Here is a 24057-nt window from a genome sequence, read left to right as displayed (position 1 = left end):
ATCATGCTCATCAAAAAACATGCATGTGATCTTGTTCGGACTTAACATATTCATAATAATAATAAATAACAATAATATGCCACCAACAGTTTTGCTCTTGACTTCATTTTTAGAACCATGTTTACCTTTCACTAAAAATAATTAAATAATGGTCATAATTTTTACCAGAATCGTTATAATAAATTATTATTAGTGATTTAGTAGATTTTTTTTTAGCACATTTAAACATTTTAACTTTATTTACTTTTGTTTCAATTATTTGTACAATAATATGGTATTATTATATGGTATGATAAAACTACAGTACACGTTTTATGAATCTCTGCAAGTTTTATGAATCTTTTTAGTTTTGTATAGGTTGTATGGTATAGGTTTTTTTTTTGTAGAAACGATGGCAGAAAAAATTTTTTTGTAGGCCTGTGTGATATACTGTAGGTACACTACTGTTTAAAAAGTTTTTTTTTTTTAAATTAATACCTTGTTTTAGCAAGGGTGCATTAAATTGATCAAAAGTGAAAGTAAAGACTTTTATAATGGTACAAATGATCTCTACTTTAAGTAAATAGTGCTCTTTTGAACTTTATATTCATCAGAATAAGAATACTGATAAAAATGTATTTGTTGATCATTTTAGAATTGATAATGATAATTAATAATTTATGAGCACTAAATCACCATATTAGAATTATTTGATCTTGTGGCAGAAGACAAATTCCAGGAAATAGTCGTTTAATCAAAACCCACAAGGAACAGGAAGAGAAACTCAAAAACAACCATCCAACAAAGACGACGTTACTCCACATTACTCCCCCCTCCCGAAAGGCGCAACCTCGTGCCGTAATCCATACACAAAGGGTGGGAGGGATACAGGGACCCAGGGCGGAGCAGGCAGATCAGGGACTCAGGACGGTACTGGTTCAGGCGGCCATGGCGGAGATGGCCAGGCCGGATCAGCCATCGTGGCCTTTCCATGAGGTCCAGGTTTGGCCACTCTGGCTGGGGACTTATAGCCCCCCCAAAAATATTCTTGGGTGGAGCTATGGGCTTACTCTCAGGAACAGACACAGGCTCGGGAACAGACACATGCTCGGGAACAGGTCTTGGGACAGGAATAGGCTCTGACGTGGCAGCGGCCATCCTGGTTGAGGGCTTGGGCTGCGAGGCGGCAGCCATCTTGGCCAGAGATAAGGGCTCAGGCTTGACAGACATGATGTGACGAGACTCTGGAAGGGCAGTCTCGACGGGACGAGACTCTGGAATGGCAGTCTTGACGGGACGAGACTCAGAAAGGGCGGCTGCCATCTTGGAACGAGGCTCTGGAATGGCGGCGGCCGTCTTAGGACGAAGTTCTGGAGTGGTCTCAAGTTCACGGTTGTTGGAAAGATCGATGGAGAACTGAGAACCACGGTGGGATAATACCCACTCAACAAAAGCCTCAAAGTTCTCTCAAGGTCCCACACCGGGCAGGCGTGCCTTCGTCTCCGCATTGAGGCCTGTGTGGAAAAAAACACTTAATGAAAGGTTGGGGAAGGAGGTAAGGCACACCAGGTCGAGAAAGGTCGTGGTGTGGGCCTCGAGAGAGAGAGAGAGCTGGTCCTGCTCTAGGAGAATCGGCAGCACTGCAGGATCCATCGTTCGGTTTAGGTTTGTCGTTGTGTTACGGAATGGCTGTGTCAATGAAGTACACGGCGAAAGATGATTCCAAAAAAATAGTCTTTTAATCAAAACCCACAAGGTAAATGGACTGCATTTATATATATATGGACTGCATTTATATAGCGCTTTCACAGACCGATGGCCACCAAAGCGCTTTACATAGCCTCACATTCACACACCAACGGCGTTGTCAAGGCGCCAACCAGCTCGTCGGGAGCAGCTGGGGTTAGGTGTCTTGCTCATGGAAAACCTCAACACTTGGTCAAGTGGAACCGGGGATTGAACCACCAACCTTTCGGTTTGTAGACAACCTACATGAACCACTGAGCCACTGCCGCCCCGCACAAAAGGAACAGGAATAGAAACTCAAAAACAACCATCCAACAAAGACGACGACAGACAGACAACTAGACAGTACAAGACTAAAGGCCCTTTCACACTGGACGCGATTTTGACGCACGAATAATTCGCGCGATGGGTTTATTTTTTGATCAGCTGTTTGTGTAATGAGCGCTTCCACACCGAACGCGAATGTGCTGAGGCGAAAAAACGACTTTTATTTTTTTCGCTTCGATGTCGATTTTTTTTTTACTTTTGCGGCGACAGAATAGGCTTCAGCCAATTCACATACTACAAGGACAACGATTTGAAAGACAATGTGTGGCGTAGCATTGCCAACCAACCGGTTATCACGACTGTGAGTGTGTTGTGTGATAGTCCTGTGCTGTGTAGGCTAGCAGGCCAAACTACATTTGGGATAGAAAGCTAACACTATTATCGTCAAAGATAGAGACAGAGACCGTGTTTACCTTGAACACGTAACAAAATGCAGTGAGACTATTTAGGGCTGCTTTTAGTAGGCTATACTATACATTCTTTGTGTGATATTTCTAGTCGAATGATTTTTAACTTACTTCGTGTGTTACATGTAATGTGTAGTTACATTACAAAACGCACTGTTGAAGACGCAAAAAAAAACTGCACATAAGCATACTCCCCTTCAGACTTTCTGTTCTGTAAGATTGGGTGCACCCAAAACCTTCTTTTCTGTCTTTTAAATAAAATGAAAAGCTCGTCTTCACTGGATGCTATGACTATGACTGGATGATGATGATGATGATGATGTGTCCATGTTTTCTCAGCTGTCGGCGCGATTCGCGCGAAAGTTTTGGAATGTTGAAGCTCTCTGAACGTCACAGACGTCGCAAATTCGCGTCGCGGCTGATGTGAATGGTTTTGATGTGAACTATTCGCACACGAACTATTCGCTTTTTCGTTTCGCTTTTTCGTTACGCATCCGGTGTGAAAGGGCCTTAAGACTTAAATACACAGGTGACAAGGAGGAACTGATTGACAAGATAAATGACACACAGCTGAACCAAAAGAACTAAAGAGGAGGGTTACCATGGGAACAAATGAATGGCGGGAAACTGAACAACAGAAATAAAGAATAGAGTCTAAAAACAAACAGACATACAACAACTGGAATAATGATGCTGAAAATTCAGCTTTGCCATCACAGAAATAAATTACATACATTGAAATATATTATAACAGAAAATTGTTATGTTTAATTGTAATAATATATTACAGTAGCCTACTTATGTCTTTACCATATTTTTGATCAAATAAAAGACCCAACATTTTGAATGAGAACATACAGTATCTACTTACATTTTTTGAATTTAATACGCAATCTTTTTTTATTAAAGACTTCTATTGGCTGAATGAATTATTATTAATAAAACACATAATACTGACATTAACAGTATTATGGGCCATCATTGTCTGGTGATTTACAGCAAGTATAACCTCATATTACATTCACATTTATGAAGATAGTAAAACCCCTGAGATTAAAACAATCAACACGAGCCCGGTCACATTCACAGCTCTGTACGTGTGTGTATTTGCAGTTCTCTCTGCTGTCAGAGGTGAGGGGGCTCGTGACCCCTCAGGATGTGGAGAGATTTGACGGTCTGGTTCTGAAACGAGAGATCGAAGCCCTGAAGGCAAGGCAAGGGGGTGGAGCTGGATTTCAGGACTCCTTCTCCATGGTCTCGTACCCTGATACGCTGGCCTCCTCCTCAGCCAGCTTCATGACCAACACCACTCTCAGCTCTGCACGGGTAAGAGCAGGCACCCATATTTACAATGAGATTAACAACTTTCTTCACACATGAGCAGGAACACTTGTGCCGCAATTATTATTGAATAAGACCCAGTGTGTGTAGGCCTATCTATAATCTATAATCAATAAGTGTTTAAGGCTCTGCGTCTGTATTTGTGTGGGATGAGTGGAAGGCATTGTTTTTGTGTGTGTGTGTCTGGGTATGTGTGTGACAGACATAAAAAACTGTTCACAAAATTGCCGGGCAATTTGGGCACAAAGAAGGCGTGTGCAGATTACAAGGATACAAGATGAAGGGCTCTAAAGTTGCTGTGGGAAACAGCTTTTGTCCTTTCTGATGCAGGCTTTTATGCCCATCGCTCGAAACCTGTCTGTGCTCCTGTCTCACTCTGTCTGGGCATGTCTCACCTCAACTCATCTACGTCTCGTTGTGAAAGTGCAGCTGTTTAGATTTGTACTTGTCTCAGGGGTGTTGGTGTGACAGACGGAGAAGTGTTTTGTGACGGATTTTTAAGCCTGCTGACTCCCAGTGTAAATTGCTGGAACAGTTTAACACCCAATTCCCTATCCCTCTCAATAAAACAGGAAAGACTGCTCTGGCTGATAGATATGATGGAGGTAGGTTAAACAATCTCTCACTTAAATTTACAAAATGTACCATAGTAACCATCGTTTCCACTGTAATACCATACAAAATACCATTAGTAACCCCATAACTAAGTACTGTAGTAATATTCAGCACGGTTTGTCCTGCATCATTTGTTCGGCAAATATGAATGATACGGAATATTGAGAAGTGTGCTATTAAATTTAAAAGCGAAACATAAGTAATAAAATTGTTGAAAAATTCACATTATTAACATTGAAGGAGGTACTTGAACAATATCTTTAGGGACCAGAATATCATAGAGCCTTATGTTGGGGATAATTTTTGTCAAGTAACCAACCAAACAGAACTACATAGGAACACAAAAAATATATACTTAGAGCTTGTTAGCAACAGCATTGAATGCAAAAAAAAACAAAAAAATACTACCAGACCACCTTATTAACTACCTAGCAACGACCCACAACACCCTAGAATTGATTCAGCGACACTCAAATTATAGTTTCTTTTTTAATACCAATAAATATGTGTAAAATATGGTTACTATGGTAAAATTTTGTAAGGGTATGTAAACATGCATGATCACAAACGTACATGCATTTACTTTAAAGTACGTGCGTTTTGGGGTTGGGTTTGTCTCTTTTGCAAACACACACACATATTAAAGAATGAGTTTGCTTTTTCTATCTTTGGTTTCTTTTGAATACTCACGCACACATACAGGAAGCACATTCTTCATTCTCTGCATGGATTGATCCCTCTGAAAGTCCCTCACGTCTGATGTCTGTCTGTGTGTATATGTGTGGGTTGCAGTGATCAAACACACAGTAAGTGCATGCATGTTGCAAATCAAAAATGTGTCCGCTGTGACTTTGTACCTCTTCATCATGGGTCATTTGTCTGTATGTTTGAGTGTGTGTGTGCACTTTGGAAATGAGCGAACATATTTGTATGCAAGCTTTGTTCGTGGCCCTCCTCTGTGGATCGGTGTTGTTGTAAGCTTGCCAGCTCTGGCTCCAGTAATTACAAGAAGCAGCGGCGGCCCACACCGCAGCCCTGCGGAGCACCGCAGACGAAACGTTCGCTCTGGGACTCTCATCCTGGTACCGCACCCCATCAGCCATATGCAGAGCTGTCACAGCAGATAAGCCCCCCCAGACAAAAAAAAAAAAAAAGGAAAAAGTCTCGGAGAGAGCATCCTGATTTATGCTCTAGTGGAGCACAGTAGGGGATTGTGGGAAGGTGAAGGACCTGAGCCAGCACAGTAGAATCTCTGTGCTCTCTGAGTGTGCTCTTCAGTCTGTTTTAGCTTGAAGAAGAAATGAATGACTGCGTCCAGCCAGATCTGTCATATGGGTCAAAAGTGGTTTGATGTCATTGGCTAATTGTTGCACAGGTCACTCAAATATCATTCAAAAGTTTGTGATTTGTAAGTTATTTTATTTATTTATTTAGAAATTGATTATTTTATATTCAGTAAATGAGTTTGTTACTTATTCAGTAAATCCTGTAATGGATTTATTTCATTAAAGGATTCATCAGACTGATTTAAAATGTTAACGGTTCACACTGAACATGTTTTTGACGGTAAAATCTAGTGGTTGACCGATATTGATTTTTTTTTATGGCCGATGCTGGTATCTTAGAGAGCAGGGTGGCCGATAAAAAGCCGATATATTCATAATTTATATTTATTTTACTTCATATTTGATAAGTTAGATATGAATCATTTGAAAATGAATTCAAAAATAAATCTGTAAAATAAACAGATTTCTACTCAACTTCTCGATTCTGAGATCTTATTACAGTATTTTTCACAAATAAAGAAATTGTTGAAAAAATATATAAATCAAAAGGAGGTAAACACTGTAACCAGTTTGTGCCCTGGAGTTTATCTGGTAAGTTTGTGTACATTGGGAATCATGACTTGGTAACACTAATTTTACAAACATCATCACACAGTAAAAATGGCATCAATATGACAGAGTTGGCAACTGAATATAATGCAGCATACAGTAGTTTGAAATCAAGCGTCTGAAAATAAAATGTTTATTAAATATTCAAAGATTTGTTTAAATTATATAAAAGCGTATTTTCTGAATGCTGACGGTAAATGAAAAGTATTGTAATGTTTGCCTTTTTATTACCAATAATATAAAATCAAATGCTATAGTACTTTATTTGTATATCGTTTTTTTTTTTCTTTGTTTAACAGTTCTATATAATAACGTATTAGATAGGACTGTTAAACAGAGACCATAAACTAATAAGATGGAGAATGGAGCCGCTGTGTGCTCAAAAGTTCAGTTTCTGACACAATAGCCAAACAGAAAAACGAGTCGGCCAATGACGATATATAAAAAATGCCAAATATCGGCGTTGCCGATATATCGGTCGACCACTGTTAAAAACGCAAGACGCAAGTATAACAAAAATAATGTAAGTTTGAACTTCTTTTAACTTGAGTTCCGCATTTTTAGAATGCCGGGTCATACGTGAGACGCAAGCACAAAGGTCAAGCACATCCGTCTGTCGCATGTTTACATTGAAAAACTATGGAAAAGTTGCACAGTGAAATGGAAAAACATGTTTTTTGTGAATTGGCCTTAACTTTTTTAACTTAACTTAACTACCAACTCACAACTCATAACTACCGACTCATAACAAGAGTCATTTGTTCGCATTGTATGTTGATTTTTTTCCGTGCAGCTCATGAAGACAACTCAATAGTCAGACGTGTCTTGCTATTATTTCACAATACACTGTCTATAAATGTGAAAATAATTCTGGTCCATTATTTCTAATATCTTTTTTACAAATAGTTTCAACCATTTTCAAATGTTAAATACAGAGGTGTTATATGTGAATTATGAAATATACAAATACACAGCAAAAGAAAGCACAAACATTGCAAGAAAGACAACCAAAACACATACAAAGTTTAGCTGATCAAGTAGCAAACAAATTAGCCTTGTAAGTGGTGTGCAGGTAAATAAAGTGAATTGATGAGGCTTTTGTTTTGGTCGAGGGGAGTTTTAATGAGGTGAATCACAGGTCTGAACGTACTGAACTGCCGAAGTCATGAAATCACCTCTCTCTTATTACAACTGAGCACACGCACATGCTAAATCAGGGCTTTTCTTGCTCTCTGTGCGATATGTGTTTGTTTGTGAGAGACGAGTGTTGGACTGAAAATGAGGCTGGATGTGAGATTGAAATGTAGAACTGTAAATGCAATTGTTTTGATGCCGCTCTATGAAATGGGCCCTCAACAAAATGCAATTTGAATTGAACATTTGTTTAGGGGATAAACACACAGCTGTGTTTTTCATTTGTTTATAGTCTCTTGTTCTCGTTTTTCTCTCTTTTGTTTTTCTCTCTCCCAGAACGACGGTGTGGCAGAGAACAACGGGGAACAGTCTCTCGAGCGTAGCAATGCCCTGCCAGACATCTCTCTGGTAAGCCCTTCAGTTTGAGGAGAACAGGAAAGATAAAAGAGGGAGAACAGAGAAAAAGGAGAGTGTTATAGGTGTGCAATGGATGATATTGCGAGAACTGGCATTGAACACTTTGAAAATTACCAGGGGCAGATTTGACTAGTGTGATGATGGCTTTTGTATGAAACTGTCAGCATACTCTAGGGGTGGGTGGTATGACCAATGTTATGTCACGGTAGAGTAATTCAAGTCATTTTGCGTGTGTGTATACTGTAATACCTACCGTTGTGGTCCGAATTTTTGCCACCCTTGGCAAATATGATCAAAAGGCTGTGAAATTAAATCTGCATTGTTTATCCTTTTGTTCTTTCAGTAAGAAAAAATAACAAAAATCTAAACATCCATTGAAGTAAAGCTAATCAATGTGGAGCGGAAATCACATTATGAAATAAATGTTTTTCTCTAATGCACATTGGCCCCAATTATTGGTACCCCTATAAATTATTATGAGTGAAATATATCTGAAGTTTATTCCCCTTCATATTTACAAGTTTTTTGCACAGACGAAGTAAATATTTATGTATAAATATGAGTTTAACACAAACGCCAAATTCCCTTAATCATCCATCACAATGGGTAAAACCAAAGAGTCCAGTTCTGATGTGCAGCAAAAGATTTTTGAGCTTCACAAAAAAGGAAGTGGCTGTAAGAAAATAGGACACGTGTCTATAATCAAGGGTAGCGTCAGTTCTGGCAGGTCACGTTAGTCAAGCTCACATCAGCTGACTCTCAGCTGATCCACGTCTACCTATAGGAATACGAGGCCTATCACAGCATCCATATATAAGCTCCTTCAGTATTATCAACAGCAATTGCATTTCTCAGGAGCTAATTACCCTCCTCCATCCCCAGCTCCTCCTCTCGTCAGTCAGGATTTGGCATTCTGATTCCCCTTTGAATCAGACTAAAATCTCGATTATGTTGTACATTAAAATCTTGAATTAATGATATCTGCAATTACATTCATGTTGGTTCTGTTGTGTTTACCCTAAGGGGGTTATTGCTGCTCTCCCTGCTCTTATCCATGCTCAGCTGCATGGATGTGCAGGAAGTTCTTGTCCAGAGCAGAACCATACCGCCAATCCTAACTGTATGCTAATTGTAAATCGTATTTGACAGTTGTGGTCCTGACAGAATTGTCTTAATGCATGGCGAGGAGAATAGTGGCCAAAGATTGTCAAAGACTGAAGGATCAAAGTTGGAGAATTGCTGAAATTAGTTAAGGCTTCGGGATCAGGCAGCCTAAAAAAAAAAAAAAAGAATGGGAGGGTTTCACGAAAAATCATCTGCTCTCATCCAAAAACAAACACCAGTTCTGCCTGAACCCTATTGAAAACTGAAGAGGAGAGTGTATCAACATCTTTTAAATAAAAGGTCAAAATGATTGTCTTTTATATTTTTTTTATATTTTCATAGACTTCTTTGTTCATATTTACCAAGGGTGCCAATAATTCTGACCATGACTATATAAATTTAACTAACTAAACTGTGCTTTGCATGCACCAGAATGATTAATCCTTCAGTCTTAATCCTTATTTTCACATTACTCCATGTTTGTTGTCACTGTGAAGAGAATGTACAGTACATTAATCAGTCCTGCACATCTACAGTGCTACAAAATCTCTACCGGTTGACACATTTTATACTGTCATGCCGCCCAGCCCTATCTCAAACGGTTCTAAAGGCTTGGCTACTCAGACAGTTGATGGTTGTTTGAAGAAAAGAGTGAAGGTGAGAAATAGAGGAGATGATGACACTGTCGCTGATGGCTGCTCGTTGTGAGAGAGATGGCTGAGGAAGATTAGGGTCTTTCTCTGAGAGTTTGCTGTTGATAAACTGATGAAGCACCGTCACAGCTCTATCAGGCGCAGATGCCAACAAGTCAGAAGTGTGTGAAAGTAACATTTCCAAAGAATGTTCAGGCCTAGATAAAAAACACAGACAACTCACATCTTGGTTTGATTACTTTCTGATGGCACTGACACCTCATTCATCTGGCTTTGCTCACCCTGTTCAGCCTTAGTTTGTTCATTTTCTTTTCTTTTTTTTTGTTTTGTTTCTTGCTTTGCCTCTTGGTTTGAATGAACCAATTGTTCTTGTCCTCAAATCGATGACTTGTGCGTAATTGTCGTATGTGTGTGTATGAAGTATGTGAATATGGTGCATTGTAAGTTGCGATGACTGTTATTGAATGCGGAATGTTTTCTTGATCTCCTTTGAAATATAACCTGAAATATGCCATCACTAACGCTCTCCTCTTTCATCCTAGGATGAGGTTCATTCCACCTCAGATTCCCCTCCTTCCTTTAAACCTCCTCCTCCCCCAGGGCTTCAGCACCGTCCCAGTCGAAAATCCACACTTAGTAAACGTCACTCTTCCAGCTCCTCCCAATCGGGCTTGTACTTCACCGCCCCTTCTCGTTCCCATACCAAAGAACCCAAACACCCAAAAACTCCCAAACCTCGCACATCTCCTCCTGACACCCTCAAGATCATGAGCCAGCACCCTATCGGACCGTTCCCTCGGGTCCAGTCTCCTAGTAAGGGGAAGCCTACTGTCCAGTCCTCGTCTCCGAATCCTCCACCCGCCCCTAATGTACCTGCACCGCCTGGGCCGCCTCCTCCTCCGCCCCCCTGCCCAGATAAGCCCGCCCCTTCGTCCCCAGCATCCAATCAGCATTTTGTCATGGTGGAGGTGCACAGGCCCAACGCAGAACCTGATGTGAATGAGGTGCGGCCGCTGCCACAGGCACGAGGTGAGACTGCACAGATTTGATGCATTGTGGGACAGCTGCGAATATTTAATATGTCATTAACCAGCTGCCGATTTCTATTCAATTTGGTTATTTTCACTCATTTAATGGCTAAAAAGTAATTATCCGCAATGTTAAAGGAAACAGTTCAGCCAGCAGAGGTGTAAAGTCCAGGTTCAGAAAGTAAAAGTCCTCCTCAGTATTTTGTTCCAATCACCTGGATTTGCTAATTAGCACAGTTTTTCAGCCAGGAGATAGTTAATTAGTGAAATCAGTTGGCTGAGTTCATTGATGGAATAAACATATGGCTGGACTTTTACTTTCTGACCCCTGGACTTTACACCTCTGTCAGCCAGGTATCAAAATTCAATAATTTAATCACTTTCCTTATGTTTTACATGGATAAAATAACCACATGGTTTGGGAACCACATTGATTTTTTGAAGAACTTCTACAGTTGCAGTCATAAATGTAAATACACCTTGCAGAATCTGCAATGTTAAATTTCACAAAATAAGAGGGATTGTAAAAAAAAAAAACTTGTTTGTTTTTTATGTTGTGCTGTCCTGAATAAGGGAGCAATCACACTGCACTTCCATTGACTTTCATTCATACGCATACAATTGCAAGAGAGGAAACACAATTACAAGCTGCAAGATTGCAGTAAAGTGAAATAGATTGCATATTTTTGTTTTGAATGTATTATGTTTAATTATGTTTTTAAAAAAAGATAGCATAATGTGTTGCAGTATTGTGACCGTTGCAGTGTCCATAGAGATTTTGCATGTCTAGTGTGACCCTCGCTTAAGCTCTTTCACATAACAGATTTACATAGTCCACAATACAAAATATTAGCTGCATTTATAAAAACGACCCTGTTCAAAAGTTTACATACACTTGGTTCTTAAAAAGAATAAATGTTAGGATTGTTTATATTCTTAACATTTTGCAGATTCAAGTTTATGCATTTATTACCTTATAAATTATTTGTCTTTACATGCACTTTAAAAGTTAAATTTCAGTCTAACCAAAGCAACAATTTTTCTTTTTAAAATGTCATGTAAAGCACTTTAGTCCAACTGAAATCATATAATGGCTGGAATACACTACACTTTTAAAATTTGAACAGACTGCACTATCTTTCATCTTCCACTTGCTGACTTTAGAAATAGAGTTTACAAAGTGGAGTTTCCCTTACACAGCAAACTAATGCAGAATCGTGTGCTTCGTTGCTAGGCGAAGCAAAAGAGGCAAAAGCAACGCAAGAAGTGCTCAAAATACAAAGTTTAGGCATTGTTCAGAGTAGCATAAGGAAAAGAAAAGGGTTTTCTTTTTTTTTTTATGAGGTTAAGTGCTCACGGAAGAGATGAGTTTTCAGTTGTCTTTTGAATGTTGTCAGGGATTCTACACTCCGGATGAGGGTGGGGAGAGCATTCCACCAGCATGGAACCGTGAATGAGAATGTTCTATATAAAATGATTTTGTGGCTCTCTGTGATGGAACCACGAGACGTCGTTCGTTGACCGATTGTAGGCTTCTGGTAGGGATGTAGACTCGTCGGAGCGAGTGAAAGTAGGAGGGAGCTGACCCAGTGGTAGATCTGTAAGCAAGCGTCAATGCCTTGAACTTGATGTGAGCAGCGAGTGGTAGCCAGTGCAGAGAGATGAACAGAGGAGTGACGTAGGCCCTTTTTGGCTCGTTGAAAACGAGACGAACTGCAGCGTTCTGAATCATTTGTAGAGGTTTAGTTGCACATGATGGAAGTCCAGCCAGAAGAGCATTGCAGTAATCAAGCCTAGAGATAAGCAGGGCCTGGACGAGAAGTTGTGTTGCATGCTCAGTTAGGAAAGGCTTGATCTTCCTGATGTTGTGCAGTGCAAACCTGCATGATCGAGCTGTCTTTGAAATGTGGTCTGTGAAGGTCAGCTGGTCATCAAATATTACTCCAAGATTTCTGATCAACCTTGATGGGGTGATTGATGATGAATCTAGCTGGATAATGAAGTTGTGCTGTAGAGACGGATTGGCAGGGAGGACGAGAAGCTCAGTCTTTGCCAGGCTGAGCTGCAGGTGATGTTCGTTCATCCATGCCGAGATGTCCGCCAGACAGCTTGAGATCCGTGGAGCTACTGTGGGATCATCTGGTTGAAATGAGAGGAAGAGCTGAGTGTCATCAGCATAGCAATGGTTAGAGAAACCATGTGCCTGTATGATGTGTCCCAGCGATGTGGTGTAGATGGAGAAGAGGAGGGGTCCAAGAACTGAACCCTGAGGAACCCCTGTGGCCAGTTGATGTGCGTTAAATCAGTTGAAGCAGTTAAATATAACAGTAGTTAATATGATTAGGCTTTTGCTTGACTACGTTATCAAATAGCTATCAATGTGTTGCTAATGTTACACAAACCATGTTCCTGTTCGCCATCTCAGTCTGCCTTCTAAAAATCAGCATCCTTAGAAACGCTTTGAACATTATAGATCGTCAGTGGAGAAAGGCATATAGTTACATTTACATTTGTAAATGCGAAAGTGACTTACATTGTATTTCAAGGTACACATTTACATTCTTATCAGTTCTTGCTTTCCCTGGGAATCGAACCCATGACCTTGGCATTGCAAGTGTTGGCATTGCAATATGCATATATATTATGCATATAATATATATATATACAGAAAAGTTATAATATAGTTCATAATGACATAACATCATAATGTACGTACATCATATACATGAGTCACCTGCCATAATGACGTCAGAAACACCAGCAAAATGTCTTTGGTTCACTGCAGCTTTGAGGAGAAAATACTCAGCAATGGTGTTGACTTATGAATTTGCACATGGTTTGTCTGAAAGCATATTTAAAATACCACATAGACATAAACATTATGCTTTTTAAACATAAACAAATTATTTTAAACTTTAAACAAAACTAGTTCGATGGTCAAGTAAAGAGGTTTAGATAAAGGGGTTTGAGTGATTAATAATCAGTATCTAACCTGACGAAAATATATTTATTCAGTGTTATCCACATTATATTTCATCTGCAACAGCATTGTAAACTTTTATAAAGATACGTTTGGTCATTAACTTTTAAATGCCTCATTATGCAAATTGCGAACACATGAGGAGAGTCCCGCATGAAAGACCCACGACTGACAGATTAACGTGCTACTACATTTCTGTCCTAAACTGTAGGAAATGAAATTAAATTGAATGTGGGGGATTTTTAACTGTGACAAAGATGGGCAGTTTAAATGGTGACAGAATGCGCGTAACTAAGCGACAGAGCTGTTCGTTAAAGATGCAATTATGACGAAGTGGTATGTCCCAAAGCTGCTATACACTCAACAAGTGTTTTCTTTTTCTTCACAAAAACAGTACTTTTATAATTTTATACTTTTAGGGCATAGTATAAGCAGGCGAATTGGGACGAAGTAATATTATTTGAAAAACACTAGGCAAAAAGTCCCCAGATGACCTGTCCACTGAAGTGCGTATTCGATGGACACGTTACTATTCCGTGAGGCCACGGGAGAGGATTTATGAAAAGAAGTGAAGCGATGCAACTGATGCTGGCAGGTCACATGACAGTGACAACATGGCGGATGTATACGTCTGAATTTCTTTTATACTACACATATTCATACTATATATAACATACTGTTTTAACAAGTAGTCCTACTCAGACAGTATGCGATTCTGGATGCTGCATAGGTGTTCTAAAATCAGCTCAAAATATAAAACATGTTTGATATCCTCCAACTGGATTGAATCATAGCCTGAAGCTAAAAACCTGAATCTGTGCCCATCATATACTAATCATTTTCTGTGAAATCTGTCAACTTAAATCCAACACCTCCAGTCCAGACTGTAAAACAGGACCAGAAATCTGGGCAAAAGTGTAGTGTATTCATACATAAATCTGTTTTTTTGCAATGTTGGACTAACAGACCTAGATAATGTGATTGTAGCTCAGCTTCATCCAGAATCTATAAGTTAATCAGGCCTTGACGCTGTGCACATGCTCCGAAAGGCAGAAGTGATGCACAATGCGTATATACAGTATATATTCCATTACGTGTCGTCATGCATTTTTGGAAAAACAGATGGAGACTGCAGCTCGACTACACAAAAACCTGCTAGCTCGATTCTAACTGCATCTAAACTTGCTTATTGTCTTCTTTCAGGAGGGACGTTGTCCCAGCTTTCAGACAGCGGACAGACCCTCAGCGAGGACAGCGGTGTGGATATTGCTGAATCTGGACGTCTAAGTAAGGATAGCAGCCCACGTCCCGCCCGGACCAGAGCCCCACGGGATGGGCACGGGGGAGGAGAAACATCTGCCAAACCGGTGAGACCGAGAGAGAGAGAGAGAGAGAGCGAGAGAGAGAGAGATGGGTGTGTGAGAGTTAATGACAGTGACAGAGGGATGGTATTAAAAGTGTGAATGAGAGTGAAAGAGTGTTGACAGGAGAGTGCAGTCACGTAAATCTGTCTCCTCCCTCTCCCTGTGACTGAGCGTGCTTGACTTTTAACAATTAATTTTCACTTTTCTTCTTTTGGTACATATATTTTCTTTAGTTTTTTCTGTTCTTTATTTGTTGACTCGTCCACTTCATCTCATCTCATATCACTGATCCAACAGCTCTCTGAAAAACCAATCTCAATGTGCTGAGTCGAGACGCGTCCGTCTTCCTTCTGGCCGTCCTTTAGCTATATGCTTCTCGGCTTTTCTTATACGCATGAGCTGTGTTGTTGTTCTCATGGATCGAACGAATAGTGCCATCTGAGGACAGTGCGGTTGGGCACAAGCCACTTTCTGTGGCCTTATTTTAGGCTGTCAGACACAAAGCAATGTCTATCATCAAAGCCAAATGTGTCTTCCTATATCTGTTCTCTTTCATTCTCTCTCCCTCTCTTTGATCTGCTACTTTCCTGTCTCTCGCTCTCTCCTCATCTTTCCCGTCCTGTCTCTAATCTGTTTCTAAATCTACCTTGCAGCCGGGTCTGTTGGAGCCGACCTCCTCTCTAGTGAGGGTGGCAAAAAGTGCCAGCACTCTGGGCATTGCAATAGAAGGCGGGGCAAACACACGGCAGCCCCTCCCACGCATCGTTACCATACAAGTGAGTGGCCCTTACAGTGTTCTATTATATACAGGGTTATATTATATGAAATAATATAATCTTGGGGTCGATAAGATCATTAGCCCCCTCACCTCTGACAGCAGAGAGAACTGCAAATACACACATACAGAGCTGTGAATGTGAACGGGCTCATGTTGATTGTTTTAAAGGTCCCATTGCATGAAAATTTAACTTTATGAGGTTTTTTTAACCTTAATATGAGTTTCCCTAGCCTGCCTATGGTCCCCCAGTGGCTAGACGTTTTGATGGGTGTAAACCAAGCCCTGGGTATTTTTGAGAAAATGAAAGCTCAGACGAGCGAATCTAGAAATCTTCCCCTTATGTTGTCATAAGGGGAAAGGTTACCTCCCCTTTCTCTTCTTTCCCCGCAAAGAGAATTTGGCCCGCCCATGAGTAAATGAGCTGCGTGACGCGATATTGTTTTTTCCTCGAGAGACATCATGGCTTGCAAACGAGCGAGGCATGGCAGTTGCTCAGTGTTTGGATGTAGCCTACAAATGAACACAAAAGTAATTTTTTAGTTCCTTCATCTGAGCCTCTGAAGAACCAGTGGGTTATGTGAATTTCTGATGTGTAATTGTTCAAGTTCAGACAGATAATCTTTCTGTCAAAGTTGTTCAATACTGTTTATGCATCAGTAAATCAAGCCAGTGACTAAACGATCAACTTCACGTCGTTTCTCTTAGTAGGATGAAAATAATCTTACTTAAACTGTGATTAATATATACACAGAAAGCGATCAAAGAACAATCCTTTTCCAAAAGCCCAAGCTGTCAATCACACACAGCGCGAGTTTATCTGGACACTTGCCAAAACTCGTTATGAAATCAGTGACGCTGTTACACTGCACAACGAAGCTCTTACTGTACTTACCTCATGTTTGCATTGGTGAAAGCATTAATGAGAGTGCAGAAACTGCGTTGCAATGATAAGATCTTCATTCACGTGATCAACAGGCTGTCATCTGCTCAATACTCATCACTGCAACCTTTTATGTGATGGGAATAGATCTAAATGCTTAAAAAACTTCTCACGATTTGTTAATCCAGATAGCTGTAATAGTAAAAACATATATTAAAGCTGTAATAGTAAAAGTTTTCGAGAAAGTTCCACATGTAATGCGAGATATTTCATATGCAAGCATGTCAGCCAATCACAGCAGTGGGCGTTTACACTGAAGTCTCACAGCAGACACGCCCCTTAAAACAGAGCATTCAAATCAGAGGCTAAAATCAGGCTAGGAAATATGCCTTTTATTTCTAAATTATAACAACGTTTGATCTAAAAAACATACTAATATTATAAGGGCACCCCAGGAAAACATTCTAAAATAATAAAAAAAAATCATGCAATGGCACCTTTAATCTCAGGTGTTTTAATGTTCATAAACGTGAATGTAATGTGAGGTTCTACTTGTTAATTAAATATAATGTGAGGTTCTACTTGTTAATTAAATATATAAAATCTCTCTTTTTTGTTTATTCTTTTTGCTTCGTCTTGGATTTATACTGACACCTAATGACATGGATGTAGCATTGTGCAGAAATGTACCGATGATACCGGTGGCATTGAAGAAATTAACTTTTTGGTCAGCTATGTTCAGTTTTTTCCATGAGCAAAAGTGTCCAAATGATAGAAGGGGTTATGGGGTAAAGTAGGCAATATTCAGCTGGTCATGTGATCTCAACATGGTAGCTCCCATGAGAAGGCCCACTGCATGTGAAATAAAACCACTTTTATTAGGTTACTCATATGTGAGTGAACATGATTTTTATCATCTTTTATATGCATTTGTTTAGAACTTCTAAAAATTGCTGGATGTACTTTTTAAGTATTATACTTTAACTAATCTCGCACCGTTTGTACTACAAACATGAACGACACCTGAAATTGTGAAGCTTGAGGAGAGATATTTCCAATTACTTTTTGTTTCATTGTCACCTGAATGGTAAAATGGGAGCAAGGATATCTAGGGACCATAATATCGTAGAAACTTGTTGGTGGGCATTTCTTACCACCCAGAAAACACTAGCAACCACATAGCAATTTAAATGTCACTTAGCAACAGGATAGCACCTTGGCAAATATCCTAGCAACATGGCAATGGTTTTTGTATGGGTAAGCACCACAAAATTTTAATACTGAATCTGATGAATCACAATAGTACCCTGTGGTTCTTCATATTGGGCGGCTGCCAGGTTTTACAGTTGATTGTACAATTTCAAAACCCTCAGGTCTGAAGCCGGTACGGAGCCTGAGACTATGACAGAAACAAAATGAGTCCCAATCATGAGCTTACTGCCGTCAGTCATATAAAGGTCAATGAGTGAATTAAATAATGAGCACAGGAGTACATGGACCTCCAGTTGTGGGCCAGTGTAGAGCAGGAAGTTGGTGTTGATGTTTGACACCATTGTGGCAGCAGATTTTTCCTGATTCTGTGTTTTGTTTTACTAAAAATCTCGAGCACTCTGTTGAACAGGCTTGTGGGAATACGTGCAGTTAGGTGTGCAATTTGTAGAAAGGCTCTCTGTGTTTCTGTGTCCATCCGTGCTGGAGAGGAAATGAAGTGCGTTCTAAGGAGGGGACGGCTGAAATAACAGTGCAACTGATTGCCTTTGATTTAGCAACAAATCAGCTCCTTCTTAATAAAAGACTGAGATACGAAGAGCAGGGGCAGGGGAACAGGAGAGACTGAGCAGAAAAAGGAATATAAGAGAAATGAATGGGTTTTAATTCCCCGGCTGCAGGCGGTTCATCAGCGTCATAATGAAAATCCAACAACAAAAGCAGCCTTGGATTAGATAATGTGGTGCTCTTTTGTTCTGATCAATATCAGGCATTGAATGAAAGAAGACGAAGAAGCTGGTGACATCTAAGTGGCTGACATTTTAGCCTCCATTAGTTTACTACTTCCTGTTGCGTACGTGATGTTATGCTCTGACCCTCAAGTTCGTTTTATTGAAGTCCCCCTGTGGTGAAAATCAAGCTTTTAATGTTGTTTATATGTCTATGTGGTGTTTTTATAGGAGAACTCCGGTCAATTTTAACATTGAGCTCATTTTTTTTATAAATTTGGAGTGCTGTCAATACAGAGAACAACGACAAAAATCGGTGTTGCCTACACCGTGTTATCCTCTTTTTAAAATTTGCACCCTGTTGACTTCAATGGGGCAAGTTTTAAACCTGCTTTTAGCCTCTTAACATCCTTGATGTGTCATTACAAGTGCCCAGCCATGTTGAGTGATTCCTTCAGAGTGAACACGGTGAATCTGACTGCAGTAGATGTGAAAGATATTAATAAAAGTGATGTTAATTCAGCCAGCGCACATACCTGTATTTACTTCCTGTTTTCGGTCGAAGTCCATAGTAATCGATTGTCGAGTTCTCCACTGTTGCTTAGTTACCTATGATCACTCGACAATCGACTACTGTGGACTTCGACCGAAAACAGGAAGTAAATACAGGTATGTGCGCTGGCTGAATTAACATCACTTTTATTCATATCTTTCACATCTACTGCAGTCAGATTCATTCAAATTTTAAAAAGAGGATAACACGGTGTAGGCAACACCGATTTTTGTCGTTGTTCTCTGTACTGACAGCACTCCAAATTTACAAAAAAATGAGCTCAGTGTTAAAATTGACCAGAGTTCTCCTTTAATATGCTTTCAGACAAACCATGTGCAAATTCATAAGTCAACACCATTGCTAAGTATTTTCTCTTTAAAACTGCAGTGAACCAAAGACAGTCTCAAAAACATGGTTTGAAATCTCTGGTGTTTCTGACATCACAAACTACCTTGTAACCAATCACGTCACCCTTTAGCATATCATTAACACCGAACTAACAGGGGAGTCTCTCAAGAGATGCCGGTATATTTTTCTGTTGATATGCAAAATCGGGTCAATTATAGCCTGGCAAGCCAGACCTACATCAAGATGTTAGGTCTGGCAACTCACCATAGACAAAGCTCAATCCGAGGGGCGGGATAAACGGCTGTCTTTCAAATTCCCTCTGCACGCAATAGGACAGCGCTTCAACCAACCAGAGCGTTTTCCCAACAGCGGAGCTAACGTTAGTTGATAGATTCAACTTTTGCCATATCTGGCCGGCAAAACCGACGAACACATCTTCCTTTTTTTAAGAATGACTTAAGTGCCGTTCTTTGCTCTTTTCTCAAAGAAAAACTTAACTCCAAGTCCTCCAGTCGCGGCCAAAGCCGATTCGAAAGACTGTTCTCCAGCAGCAGCCGCCATTCTTTGTTTTCAAGTAGCAGGGAACCGTCGCAACTCTGTCGTCATTATGTTAAGCCCGTCCCGCCTACTCTATACACGACGTGATTGGCCTGACCCAATTTAGGTTTTTGCAGCTCGAAAGTCAACAGAGAGTTGCTAGACTACCCTGGCTGCAAAATACATTTTGCTGCCGCTAGGGTGCGTCTAGATTTCTAGGCTAGGTAAATTAAGCAATATGGCGGGTGTATGATGTATATGCTGTTATAATGAACTATATGCCTTTCTCCACTAACGTTCTGAGTTGTTCAAAGTGTTTCTGATGATTGTTAGAAGGCAGACTGAGATGGCGAACGGGAACATAGTTTGCGTAACATTAGCAACACATTATTAGCCGTTTGATAACATAGTCAGGAAAAAGGCTGATCATATTAATTACCGTTATATGTGAACAACGTTATAAAGAGCGATACCATTGTGCAGCGTTTATCTCAGTAAGTTGACCGAGTGAATCTGTGAGCTGGCGGGGGTGGAGGCGGGGCTAATTAGTATATTCATAGATCTGCGTATACTAAATGAAGCAAGGGTGTAGAGTTTCATTTAAGCTATTCTAAGGCATGAAGATTTTTTTCACAGGAAAAAAAACGTTTAAATATGTCATTTTTGGTGATCAAAGATGTGTTTTAAGGGATGCACTACTATTGACTACAAGGGGGCTTTAAGTAAAGTTCTACTTAATATAGATATTGCTTCTTTAAGTGTAACAGTAGTAAACTTTGAGTACACAACTAGTTTACAACAGTGAACTTGTAGGTATACTGAGTTTACTAGTCAAATACTTGTAGAATATAGCAATACTTTTTTTAGGTAATGAAAAACACATTGAAGTGTACTCTCATTAAACCACTAGTACTTATAGTTTACTGTTATATATATATATATATATATATATATATATATATATATATATATATATATATATATATATATATATATATATATATTGCACTTTAAGTATACTACTATGTTCCTATTTAGGTATTATTTTTTATATTTGTAATTTACCTTTAACTGTACTTTAATTCTTTCCACTTTAAGAACATTTTATTCTAGCTTTATGCATCCTTTTTTATCAACACTTGAATGACAACAGGGAAAAAAAAGAGTAAAAACAAATATAAGCCAAGTATACTTAGGATAATTAATTATACTTTTAAGTAGCCTATATCTCAATCAAAAGATTACAAGAGTACAGGAAATAGGAAAAATATACTTTACATTGTAATCAAATGAAATTTGAACAACAACAGCTTTCATTTTTTGGCAAACAAAGCTCTGCTCAGTAGAAGTTCAGGTTAAATTAAAAACTAAAATTGCGTGATAGTTTTCCCTAAAAAAAAATCATAATTTAATAAACTATTATTTTTATTATTATTATTATGTGTTATTAGCTAAAAAAGTACATTCTACTGTACAATACTAATATATTTCTGTCATAATTCCCTCAAGTTAAACCAAACTTCTGACAATAGTTGTATCAAGTGAAATTTGTTAGTATTTTAGTTAATAGTTTTAGTTAACAATAACAACACTGATCCCTTAAAAAGTCACAATAAGTGATTTGTGGTTGTGCAGTGTTTTCTAAGATAGTTCCAGTGACCAGAGAGCAGCGATAGCTACATCTGAATTTACAGTATGGGACCATCAGTACCCCCTAATGTTTACTTATAGATGAGCAAGTTAATTTCAGAGTCGAACAATGTGCCAAATCTCTTTAATGTTTAAAACTGGGTTTTCAGCAAATTATCAATCAGTTGTCCACCTGGGATCACTCAGTGATGAATTGATATAATAGTTTAATTTTCAACTCCGCTGATTACATTCTTCTGTGATTTCCCAGTTGAAATCCATTTTTTACTTTCTCTTCAGAGCCAAATCTAATCTAACTACCAGCCACACCAAACTGTGTGTGACTGTAACCGTATTTAGAACTAAAACAACCGACTTTCGCTTCTGTGAACTCTGCCAGTCTGTCACATTGTGTTAAATGAAAGTTTCTCAAACTATCTCTCATTCTCTTTCCCACAGAGAGGTGGTTCGGCTCATAACTGTGGACAGCTAAAGGTGGGTCAGGTAATCCTAGAGGTGAACGGAGTGTCTCTCAGAGGAAAGGAACATCGGGAAGCTGCACGTCTCATAGCGGAGGCCTTTAAAACCAAAGAGAAGGACTACATTGACTTCTTGATCACAGAGTTCAACGTGGCTCTATAGGACCGTACGAGTCCCATGATGCTGACTGCGGAAATTGTATAAAAAGCACTGGGAGATACCGCTCCATGTCTTGCCATGATTAACCCCCAGAATCCTGTTACGTTCATACACTTCAGCTCATCCTCTTCTGTGATGTTTTGAAACCAGTCACTGTTTGAAAGGCCATTCTGTGTGGACCAACCCCATGTTGACCTTTCCAGCGGCAAATGCCAGAATAGAGCAAAAGTTCAGTCGGTTCTGGCCGGTTTGTTTTAGATGATTGGACCATCTTTTCAGTCGGCTTATTCCCTGAGCTTCTAATATATGGCAAGAGACTCTTCATTAGGCTTGGATCTGTGTAGTGTTTTTGATACACGATATGACGTCATGTCCCGGTGTGAGAGTCTGCGCGAACGTGTCATGGAAATCATCGTCTTTTTTTAAAAGTCATAGCTATTTTATAAGAAATATGTGCAAATGGATAAAATGTGTTGAAAATATATGTGTATAGTTTATGAGGTGGACATAACTACTGATTCTAGTAAATAGTGACTAACTAGAAATTTGAACTAAAGTGCTTCTCATTACAGTTTGCTGTGAGCAGAACTGCTGAAACATCTGTCATCTGCCTTTTTTTAACTAGTCAGTCGATTTCAATATTTTATTATTGTTTGTGCTGTTTTCTTTTGCGTCATGCAGTAATTGCTAAACCACGGCAATCAGTCATTAGGACAGAAATGCTGGAGTCCTCATAGATTGCTACTCTGTTCAAATACCTAGTGAGCTGCCTACGTAGACAGCATTTTAAGACAGATGGCACTTCTGACGTGAAGAGAAGAGCTTGTTTTGGCCAAATTTTTAAGGCAGCAACACGTGCATCACGGCTCAACAATAAGGATTCCTCACTGTCCCATACCATTCAAAAAATGTGGCGTCATATTTTTTTAAACTGTTTTTCAAAGAAGTCTTTTATGCTCACTAAGCCTGCATTTATTTGATCAAAGATACAGTAAAAATTGTAATATTGTGAAATATCACTGGTAAAGCTGAATTTTCAGTCTTCAGTGTCACATGATCTCATATGCTGAATCATTCTTACTGCTCAAGAAATATTTTTTATTATTATCAATGTTAAAAACAGTTGTGCTGCTTAATATTTTTATGGAAAGCATTTTTTTTCAGGATGCTTTGATGAATAGAAAGTTAAAAAGAAAAAGCATTTATTTGAAATCTATTTTTTGTAACAATACAAACATCTTTATTGTCACTTCTGATCAATTTAATGCATCCTTGCTGAATAAAAGTATTATTTCTTTTAAAAAAAAACAAAATCTTACTGACCCCAAACGTTTGAATAGTAGGGTTTATCATTATTTTCTGGTAAATTGTATTTGAATTTATGGTTGTCTTAGCATTTCCTGTATAATTATATTATATTTATTATGAAGATGTTATATTAACTGTCATTTTTTGTGTTTGGGCCAGTGAAAGCATTAGCAGGGCAAGTAAAAATCTGACCTACTGACCTGACCTGGACAGCAGAAAAAAACCTTACTGTTGAGCTCTGATTTATCCTTCATGTAGTAGACGATCTCAGAATTCACTGAGATGTACAAAGCAGGAACAATGTTGGACAAAGCAATAAATGTTTGATATTTTAAAATCTAATTAATTCAGTATTGCTTAAAACCATTTACTGTAGCATAGCAGCATACTAATGAAGTCAGTTGCAAGTGAAGTCTCTCACTGTGTGCTATTTGAGTTTGTGCCACTCCAAATCATTT

General features: G+C 39.1%; 1 protein-coding gene across 3 annotated transcripts in view; it reads left to right on the top strand.

Annotated features, from left to right (window-relative positions):
* The window catches only part of whrna (whirlin a), a 116144-nt gene extending 92087 nt beyond the window's left edge, over positions 1–24057 (top strand). Inside the window, exons 8-14 of one of the 3 annotated variants that reach the window (XM_081391612.1) lie at positions 3573–3785; positions 4373–4405; positions 7781–7852; positions 10161–10647; positions 14830–14993; positions 15644–15766; positions 22112–24057. In XM_081391612.1, coding sequence (XP_081247738.1) covers positions 3573–3785; positions 4373–4405; positions 7781–7852; positions 10161–10647; positions 14830–14993; positions 15644–15766; positions 22112–22294 — 1275 coding nt within the window. In that variant the 3' untranslated portion in view covers positions 22295–24057. The remainder of the gene's footprint in view (positions 1–3572; positions 3786–4372; positions 4406–7780; positions 7853–10160; positions 10648–14829; positions 14994–15643; positions 15767–22111) is intronic. The other 2 variants (XM_081391613.1, XM_081391614.1) reach the window with 2 other exon arrangements.

This window comes from Scardinius erythrophthalmus (genome assembly GCF_964197995.2).
Source record: "Scardinius erythrophthalmus genome assembly, chromosome: 17".
Lineage (NCBI taxonomy): Eukaryota > Metazoa > Chordata > Actinopteri > Cypriniformes > Leuciscidae > Scardinius > Scardinius erythrophthalmus.
This window is presented reverse-complemented; position numbering and strand designations above follow the sequence as displayed.